This window comes from Diceros bicornis, chromosome 34, assembly GCF_020826845.1.
Source record: "Diceros bicornis minor isolate mBicDic1 chromosome 34, mDicBic1.mat.cur, whole genome shotgun sequence".
Taxonomy (NCBI): Eukaryota; Metazoa; Chordata; class Mammalia; order Perissodactyla; family Rhinocerotidae; genus Diceros; species Diceros bicornis.
In genome coordinates, this window is record NC_080773.1 from 9,870,119 (window position 1) to 9,880,898 (window position 10,780).

Sequence of the window (10,780 nt, forward strand, 5' to 3'; positions counted from 1 at the left end):
CTAAATTAAGAAAAAAGAAAGATCTCAAATCAACAACCTCATTTTACACCTCAAGAAATTAGAAAAAGAACTATGCCCAAAGTTAAGAGAAGGAAGGAAATAACAAAGATCAGAGCAGAAATAAATGAGATAGACACTAAATAGATAATAGAAAAGATCAGTGAAACTAAGAGCTGGTTTTTTGAAAAGATAAACAAAATAGACAAACCTTTAGCTAGACTCACCAAGAAAAAAAAAGACAGGGCTCAAACAAATAAAATCAGAAACGAAAGAGGATACACCAACGAACTGGACAACCTAGAAAAATGGATAAACTCCTAGAAACATAAAACCTACCAAGAATGAATCAGGAAGAAACAGAAAATCTGAACAGACCAATCATGAGTAAGGAGCTTGAATCAGTAATAAAAAACCTCCCAACAAACAACACTCCAGGAACAGATGGATCTACTGGTGAATTCTACCAAATGTTTAAAGAAGAATTAATACCAGTCCTTCTCAAACTCTTCCATAAAGCAGGAGAGGAGAGGATACTTCCAAATTTATTTTACAAGGCCAGCATTACCCTGATACCAAAACCAGATGAGGACACTATAAGAAAAGAAAATTACAGGTCAATATCCCTGATGAACATGATTCAAAAACCCTCAACAAAATATTAGGAAACCAAATTCAACAGTACATTAAAAGGATCATACACCATGATCAAGTAGGATTTATTCCAGGGATGCAAGAATGGTTCAACATCCACAAATCAATCAATGTGATACACCACACTAACAAAATAAAGGATGAAAATCATATGATCATTTCAATAGATTTGATCATTTTCAATAGTAGAAAAAGCATTTGATAAAATTCAACATCCATTCATTAAAAAAAATTCTCAACAAACTGGGTATAGAGGTACCGTACCTCAGCATAATAAAGGCTATATATAACAAGCCCACAACTAACATTACATTGAAGAGTGAAAAGCTGAAAGCTTTTTTATTTTATTTTTTTGTTTATTGCAGTAACATTGGTTTATAACAGTGTATAAATTTCAGGTGGACATCATTATACTTCTATTTCTGCATAGATTACATCATGTTCACCACCCAAATACTAATTACAACCCATCACCACACACATGTGCCGAATTATCCCTTTCGCCCTCCTCCCTCCCCTCTTCCCCTCTGGTAACCACCAATCCAATCTCTGTCTTTATGTGTTTGTTTGTTGTTGTTATTATCTACTACTTAATGAGTGAGATCATACGGTATTTGACCTTCTCCCTCTGACTTATTTCACTTTGCATAATACCCTCAATGTCCATCCATGTTGTCACAAATGGCTGGATTTCATCGTTTCTTATGGCTGAGTAGTATTCCATTGTGTATATAACAATGCACCTAATGGAACTGAAAGCTTCTCCTGTAAGATCAGGAACAAGACAAGGATGCCCATTCTCTCTACTTTATTCAAGGTAGTACTGGAAGTCCTAGCTAGAGTAATTAGACAAGAAATAGAAATAAAAGGCATCCAAATCACAAATAAAGAAGCAAAATTGTCTCTATTTGCAGATGACATGATGTTATACATAGAAAACCCTAAAAACTCCACCAAAAAAACTGTTAGAACTAATAAATGAATTCAGTAAAGTTTCAGGATACAAAATAAATATATAAAAATCAGTTGCACTTCTATATACTAACAACAAACTATCCAAAGAGGGAAATTAAGAAAACAATCCCATTTATAATAGCATCAAAAAGAATTAAATACTTAGGAATAAATAAATAAAGGAGGTGAAAGCTGTATATACTGAAAACTATAAGACATTGATGAAAGAACTGAAGAAGACACAAATAAATGGAAAGCTATTCCATGTTCATGGACTCAAAGAATTAATATTGTAAAAATGTCCATATCATCCAAAGTGATCTACTAGTTCAATACAATTCCAATCAAAATTCCAGTGGCATTTTTCACAGAAATAGCATAAACAATCCTAAAATCTGTATGAAATCACAAAAGACCCCAAATAGCCAAAACAATCTTGAGAAAGAAGAACAAAGCTGGAGGCATCACACTTCCTCATTTCAAATTATACTACAAAGCTACAGTAATTAAAACAGTATGGTATTGGTATAAAAGCAGACACACAGACCAACGGAACGGAACAGAGAGCCCAGAAATAAATCCACATGTATCTGGTCAATTAATTTACAACAAAGGAGCCAAGATTATATAATGGAGAAAGGATAGTCTCCTTAATAAATGGTACTGGGAAAAGCGAAAAACCACATACAAAAGAATGAAAGTGAACCCCTATGTTACACCACACACAAAAATCAACTCAAATGGATTAAAGACTTGAATATAAAACCTGAAACCATAAAAATTCTAGAAGAAAACATAGGGGGTAAACTCCTTGACATCAGTTTTGGCAATGATTTTTGTATTTGACACCAACAGCAAAGGCAACAAAAGCAAAAAATAAACAAGTGGGACTACCTCAAACTACAAAGTTTCTGCACAGCAAAAGAAACCATCAACAAAACTAAAAGTCAACCTACTAAATGGGAGAAAATATTTACAAACCATATATCTGACAAGGGGTTAATATCCAAAATATATAAAGAATTCATACAACTCAATAGCAAAAAAAACAAGCAATCTGATTTAAAAATGGGTAGATCTGAATAGACATTTTTCCAAAGACATAAAAATGGTCAACAGGTACATGAAAAGGTGCTCAACATCACTAATAATCAGGAAAATTCAAATCAAAACCACAATAAGATATCACCTCATACCTGTTAGAATGGCTATCATCAAAAAGACAAGAAATAACAAGCGTTGGTGAGGATGCAGAGAAAACGGAAACCTTGTGCACTGTTGGTGGGTATTTAAATTGGTGTAGCCACTGTGGAAAGCAGTATGGAGATTTCTCAAAAAACTAAATAGAACTACCATATGATCCAGCAATACCACTTCTGGGTATATATTCAAAGGAAACAAAAATAGGATCTCAAAGAGATATCTCTACTCTCAAGGGCACTGCAGCATTATTCACAATACCCAAGATATGGAAACAACCTAAGTGTCCATCAACAGATGAATGGATAAAGAAGATATTGTGTATATATATACACAAAGGAATGTTACTAAGCCATGAGAAATAAGAAATCCTGCCACTTGTGGCAACATGGATGGGCCCTGAGGGCATTATGCTAATAAGTTAGACAGAGAAAGACAAATGCTATATGATATCACCTATATGTAGAATTTAAAAGAGCCAAACTCACGGAAACAGAGACTAGAAGGGTGGTTTTCCAGGGGTTTGGGAGGGGGGGAAATGGGGAGATGTTGGTCAAAGAGTATAAACTTTCACTTATAAGATAACTAAGTTCTGGGGATCTAATGTAAAGCATGGTGATTATAGTTCATTATATACTGTATTATATACTTGAAAGTTGCTAGGATAGATCTTAAATGTTCTCACCTCAAAAAAAAGAAATGGTAATTTATGTGATGAGTTGGACGTTTTAGCTAACACTATGGTGGTAATCATTTTGCATTATATAAGTGTATCAAATCAACAGGTTGCACACCTTAAACTTACACAGTGTTATATGTCAATTATATCTCAATAAAGTTGGAAAAAAAGAGAAGAAAAAGAAACGCAATAAGTTTTCACAATAAAAAAAAGAAAAGGCTGCATACTGTATGGTTCCAACTTTATGATATTCAGGAAAAGGCAAAACTATGGAGACAGTAAAATGATAGGTGGTTTCCAGGGGTTGTGGGCAGAGATGAATAGGCAGAGCACAGAGGACTTTTAGAACAGTTAAATACTCTGTATGATAATATAATGATGTATACATGTCTTACTTATTTGTCCAAACTCACAGAATGTCCAACACCAAGAGTGAACCCCGAAGTAAATTAATTATAGATTTTGGTTGATTATGATGTGTCAACGTAGGTTCATTAATTGTTACAAAATACCACTCTGGTGTGGGATGTTGACAATGGAGGAGGCTATGTATGTGTCGGGTAGGGGATATGTGGGAAATTTCCACCTTCCTCTCAATTTTGTTGTGAACTTAAAACTGATCTTAAAAAAGGCTTAAAAAATAACTGGGGGTGGGTAGGAAAGAACTACTATCTAATGTTAATTCAATTTTAAAAATTCTGTTAGAACTAGTAAACAAATTCAGCAATGTTGCAAGATACAAAATTGACATAAAATAGTAGGTTGTTTCTATACACTAAAAATGTACAAACTGAAAAAAGTCATTAAGAAAATAATTATATTTACAATATCATCAAAAGAATACAATATTAGCAATAGATAATGAAGGATGCGAAAGACTTGTAGACTGAAAAGTACAAAGCATTGCTGAAAGAAATTAAAGAAAACACAAATAAATGGAAAAACACCCCTTGTTGATGGATTGGAAGACAACACTGTTAGGTTATTAATAGTACACAAAGCAATGTACATATTCAATGCAATACACATCAAAATTCCAACATTTCTTTTTGCAGAAATAGAAAAATTTATCCTCGGGGCCGGCCCCGTGGCTTGGCGGTTAAGTGCGCGCGCTCCGCTGCTGGCGGCCCGGGTTCAGATCCCGGGCGTGCACCGACGCACCGCTTCTCTGGCCATGCTGGGGCTGCGTCCCACATACAGCAACTGGAAGGATGTGCAGCTATGACATACAACAATCTACTGGGGCTTTGGGGGAAAAGAAAAAAAAAAAAAAAAGAAAAATTTATCCTAAAATTCATACGGACTCTCAACAGACCCCAAATAGTCAAAACAACCTTGAGACAAAGAAGCAAGTTAGAGATCTTCCATTTCCCTACTGCAAAACTTACTACAAAGCTACAGTGATCCAAACACTGTGGTACTCATGTAAAGACAAACATATAGACTAATGGAGTAGAATAGAGAACCCAGAAATAAATCCTTGCATGTATGGACAAATGATTTTTGACTAGGGTATCAAGACCATTCAATGGGGGAAATAATACTCTTTTTAGCAAATGGTTCTGGGAAACTGGATATCCACATGCAAAAGAATCAAATTGAACCTTACCTTTCACCATATACTAAAATTAACTCAAAATGACTCAAAGAACTAAACATCAAAGCTAAAACTATTTAACTCCTAGAAGAAAACACGAGGGAAAAGCTTCACAACATTGAACATAGATTTGTCAATGATTTCTTGGGAATGAGACCCAAAGCACAAGCAAGAAAAAAATAGATTAATTGGACTTCATCAAAATTAAAAATTTTGGTGCATCAAAGAACACTATCAACAGACTGAAAGGCAACCCATGGAATGGGTGAAAATATTTACAATCATTTATCTGTTAAAGGGTTAATATCCAAAATATATAAAGAACTCTTATAAGTCAACAACAACAACAAAAAAATCTGATTAAAAAATAGGCAAAGGACCTAAATAGACATTCCTCCAAAGAAGATATACAAGTGGCCAATAAGCACATGAAAAGATGCTCAACATCACTATTCATCAGGGAATTGCAATCAAAAGCACAATGAAATACCACTCCACTCCCATTAGGACAGCTGTTATCAAAGATTAGAAAATAAAAAATTTTGGCAAGGATGTGGAGAACTAACATTCTTGCACATTGCTGGTGGGAATGTAAAATGGTGTAGCCACTACGGAAAACAGTGTGGCAGCTCCTCAAAAACTAATAAATATAATTACTATATGATCCAGCAATTCCACTTCTGGGTATTTACCCAAAAGAAGTGAAAGCAGGGACTTGAACAGTTATTTGTACATCCATGTTCATAGTAGCATTATTCACAATAGCCAAAAGGTGCAAGCAACCCAAGTGTACATCAAAGGATGAATAGATAAACAAAATGTGGTATTTACATACAATGGAATATTATTCAGCTTTAAAATGGAAGAAAATTTTGACACATTTCAACGTGGATGAAACTTGAAGACATTATGCTACATGAAATGTTGTGATAAAAGGACAAACACTGCATTATTCCACTTATATGAGGTACCTAGAGTAGTCAATTCATAAAGACAGAGAGTAGAATGGGGGTTGTCAGAGGCTGGGGACAGAGGAAGATGAAAAAAGTTCTGGAGATGGAAGGTGGTGATGGTTGCACAACAATGTTAATGCACTTAATGGCAATGAATTGTCTCTTAAAAATGGTTAAAATGTAAATTTTATGTTATGAATATTTTATTACAATAAGTAAAATGATGACTGAGGCCTCAAGTGTCTCCCATATCTGAATGTTTGCACAATAACAGAAAACTTATCCACATGACCAAAAGTGAAGACATAAACTTTGCTTTTTATGCATCAGGGAGTAATTGGGGAACTATTTTTGAGTAAGGATGGAGGATTTGGGGGCATCTCTCAAATGACCTCAAGAGGAATTCTGTTGAATATAAGTTTATCCTTCTTTTCTACCCTGAAAAAAAAAAGGTATTGAAGAGAATCTTCCACATCCGAGTACTGTATTTGCCAATGAAAACCTGCATCACAAGAATTGGCATGAGTACTGTATATAGCTGTGTACTGGATCTAGGAGGGACATATCTCAATCCTGTTGCCTCTATAATGGGAAGCATCCAGAGTTTGTTTACATGTCCTCTCTTTGCTTGGCTTCCAGGCCCTGAGCAATTGCCTAGTGCATCCTTTTGCCTAGAATCCCAAGGATTTCCATGGGTTGAGGTTAGGAGGGTGCCACAAAAACACATTGGCAGGACAGTTTGGGCATCTACAGTGCATGGTCCCTGGATAAATAAAAGATAAAAGAAAACCTCTCTACCTACAGCAGGGGACCCTTTTGGAAAATGCCTCCTCTCCTGCCATGTAACTCATAGAATAATCTCCTGGATTCTAAAGAAAGAGGAAAAATGCGAGTTTTAGGGAGGCATGGAGTAAAGGATTTAGGGTGCTAGGATAAAGGAACAGGTGTTTGTACAATGGAAGTGACCAGTGGTAATGGTTTGAAAAGGATCTAAGAACCTGTGTTGGAGATACTGGCCATCAGGGAGGCCAGAGCCCGGGGCCTGATGCACAGGCCAGGTGGTGCCATGGAGACAGGAGAGCCTGGAGGTTCTCAGACTACTGGCCTGGCACATCTGAACAGTCAGGGCCTGCCCAAGTGATTAAAGGCTACACGGAGTCTCTCTTTCTGGTCCTTCCCCACACCACCGGTGTCTGCCCCATCCTTTCTACCTCTTCATTCTGTAAGGTTCTTTAACCTTCAAGATTCCCAGGGAAGTGCCACGGTGAGCAAAGCAATGGGTTCCCTCCTCTACTGCCCTCGGTTGAGCAGATTCCCCAGAGAGGCACCAAGTCACACACAAACACACAGCTAGACCCACAAGCACATCAAGCATATGCTCCTTATCCTCTGGTGTCATTTTCTCATCAAAGTATCTCCTCAGTTTTCTGGCATTTGCAATATCACAGAGTTGTCTTGATCTTTTGCCACTATATTAGCATTACTGACCACAGGTGCCCAATATGCTAACATTCTTATGCACAACTGGGCAAATGTCACTATCTGGACCATAAAAGCAAGGTGTCAGTCCCTTAAAAGACACTCATCAGAACTCACTCATCTCTTCCTCCTAACATGCTCAGAACTACCCTGAGAAAGTCTCAGAAAGCCTGGAAAAACCATGTCTCCAGCCACCTACTTCTGTGGGAGGGCAGAAACAAGGTGTCACAGAGCAGCACAACAGCACCAGCCAGCTTCAGGTTGCACATAGCAGGTGCTCCCTACCCACCATGGGACTCATTTATATCCACTGTTGGTCCCACAGCGGACCAGAAGGAGTCTGTGCCAGAGGCTTTATTTTCCGGGAGACATACGGTTGGAACTGCCTAGGACTGCAGAGGGAGGCATATGTGCTGGCAATATGATATGCCCTGGGTCAAAAATGGCACTGGATCAGGCTCCCATCCCCATCCTGAGGGCTCTGCCTAGGGTCAACTGACATGGGAAGCTTAAGGGAGAGAACCAAAGAAAGCTGACAGGGAAAAGAGCCCAGAGACAGGAAACCACAACGAATACCCAAGTGAGGCAGAGGGTCAGGATACAGGGTAGCCAAGAGCCCAGTCCTGGAGTCTGGCTGCTTAGCTGGCTTCAGCACTTACCACCTAGCCATGTGGTCACGGGCCAGTCACCCACCTCTCTGAGCTTGCTTCCCCATCTAGACCATGACCATTATGTAGCATCCATCCCCCAGCCTTGTTGTGAGGGTCAGCAATATAACACACATAAAGTTTACAAGTATCGTAAGGCCTGGTACCTGCAAATGTACCTGGTAAATGCTCAGTAGATTTTAAGTGATTATTAGGAGAATAAGGCAAAACAAACATTGATTTGTAGATCTTCCTTCTCTTCCACCGTGGCTCCCAAATCAGGCCTCCTGAAGGACAGCCCACATCAGCTTGTCTGGATGTGACCCTGAACAGTCTGCTCTCAACTTTATGGATTTTTAGGAAACTCAGTGCTTGGCTAAAGGTCTCACAGCTAGTAAACGTTAAGGGAAGGCCAGAGCACAAGCCCTCTGACCTTCTGGTCAGGCTCTCTGGTGGCTGCTGCCCTGCCCTGCTTTCATCACAATCCTTGACCCGCTCAGTGGCCTCCCTTGAGCTAGTCCCCTGAGCCTGTTTCAGGAGCCCTAATATGTTAGCCCAGAAGTTCTAGTGGCCAGTTGACTGAGTCCTGCCACCTGGTTACTTTGACATGACCTCAAATCACAACTGAATTTATCAAGGTTCTGCTGGTCCAAGAGTCTTACTTATTAACTCAGTGGCCCAGAACACCCAGCTCACAGATGCCCCTTGCACGGAGGTAGGGTCTCAGGAGGAGCAGGGGGCGTGAGCACCTTGTAATCCACACATTCTGCCTCACTTTGCCCAGAAGAGGCCACTGTGAGCGGAAGGCCAAGGAGGGGCACGTTCTTACAGCATCTAGGAGATCCAGGCTGCAACAGTCGAAGTGGAGCCATGGCCCAGCTGGTAAGGACATTGTCAGAGAACCCAAAATGTTACTTGCTTCATCGAGTGATCTTTCTTCTTTTAATAGCTCTTGCCTTGACCTTCTTTGGCTCTTGTTACCTGAACCCGAGAAGCCAGAAGCTGGAAAGCATCCAGGCTGGGGCAGGCAAGATTGTTAGAAAAATCCACCACCTGCAAGGTGTAAAATTACCAAGGACGGTGTATCCTCAGCCAAACGTGCTAAGACCCTCTAGGAAAGATGTCCAAGTCATGACCCCTTGGCTGGCTCCCATCATCTGGGACAAGACTTTCAATATCAACATCCTGAATGAGCAGTTCCGGCTCCAGAAAGCCACCATTGGATTAACCGTGTTTGCCATAAACAAATACATTATCTACCTGCAGCTGTTCCTGGAAACCGCAGAGATGCACTTCATGGTGGGATACAAGGTGAACTACTATATCTTCACTGACCGCCCAGCCTATGTTCCTCACATCCGCCTCCAAAAAGGAAGGAAGATCGTCATCCTCAAGGTCTGGGGCTATGCACACAGCCAGAACACCTCCCTGCACCGCATGGAGATGATCAGCAATTTTTCTGAGCAGCGCTTCCACCAGGAGGTGGATTACCTTGTGTGTGCAGATGTGAACATGAAGTTCAGCGACCACATGGGCGTGGAGATCCTCTCCTCCTTGTTCGGCACCCTCCATCCTGCCTTCTATGGGCTCAGTCGGAACCACCTCCCCTATGAACGTCGGCCTCGATCACAAGCACATATTCCTGAAGATGAGGGGGACTTTTATTACATAGGGGCCTTATTTGGGGGCTCAGTGCCAGAGGTTTACAGGCTCACCAAGGCCTGCCACGAGGCAATGATGGTCGACCAACACAATCACATCGAGGCCGTGAGGCATGAGGAGAGCTACTTGAACAAATATCTGCTCTACCACAAACCCTCCAAGGTCCTCTCCCCTGAGTACACGTGGGATAAGCGGATACAGGAGAATATCGGGAATCAGCAGCAGGTAGGCTTGCCTTCCAACATAAAGCGGATTAGATTTGTGACTGTGAAATAATCAACAGAGAATCAGGACTCATCAACCTTCCAGAAAGGACTCAGAGAGAGGTGATTTCCAGGCAGCCCTAGTGTTCCTCCCGGCATTAAACTAAAATCAGTTTAAAGGGTATAACTCCACTTTCTTTTCCTGTCTGGTTGAGAAAAATTGCTGATGCCTCCCACCATCTCCCCAAATTTAGGCAAGCCTAGTACCATCCTCTCCCCCCCGCCATACACCAAGCTCACACACTTAGGCTGGCCTGATTCCTGGGTTCAAGCACAATTTCTGAGTTACTACCACCTTTAGCTTCTCATTGTGTGCTCCGAACACCCTTCAGGATGGAGAAGGTGAGTGGTCTCAGCCTGTCAAGACAAACCAGGAATCAGAGATGAGATCTTTTCCACAACAAGGAAAGCAGCTCCTGGACACATAGTCTCTTGCCTTTTGTAAGTACACACAGCCCTGCTTTGGTGCTTGGCTAAGCAGATGAACACGAGTGCTCTTTTCAGTTTCCTTGTTAAAGTTCCCTTTAGTGTGCAGGAAGAAGAACATGACACCAAAAAAGACATTCTTTCCCAGTGCTTGGCCTCTGGTCTATCCCCAAACATTGCCAGGTGTTCACTGAGAACAGAAGGGTCTCTCCACCCTCCCCTCTCCTGATGATTGCCTCTGTGTCCATTTCAATTTATTAGTGATTTGC

At 40.3% G+C, this 10,780-nt stretch overlaps 1 protein-coding gene across 1 annotated transcript; it reads left to right on the plus strand.

The window, feature by feature from the left end:
* The first annotated feature begins 9,030 nt into the window (after positions 1-9,030).
* On the plus strand, positions 9,031-10,098 carry LOC131397957 (histo-blood group ABO system transferase-like). The gene has a single exon (XM_058531052.1). The coding sequence runs from the start codon at positions 9,031-9,033 to the stop codon at positions 10,096-10,098; it is 1,068 nt and encodes a 355-aa protein (XP_058387035.1).
* Positions 10,099-10,780: the final 682 nt, after the last annotated feature.

Coding starts and splice junctions, on each gene's coding strand:
- LOC131397957 (XM_058531052.1), top strand. CDS start 9,031: ATGGCCCAGCTGGTAAGGACATTGTCAGAGAACCCAAAATGTTACTTG.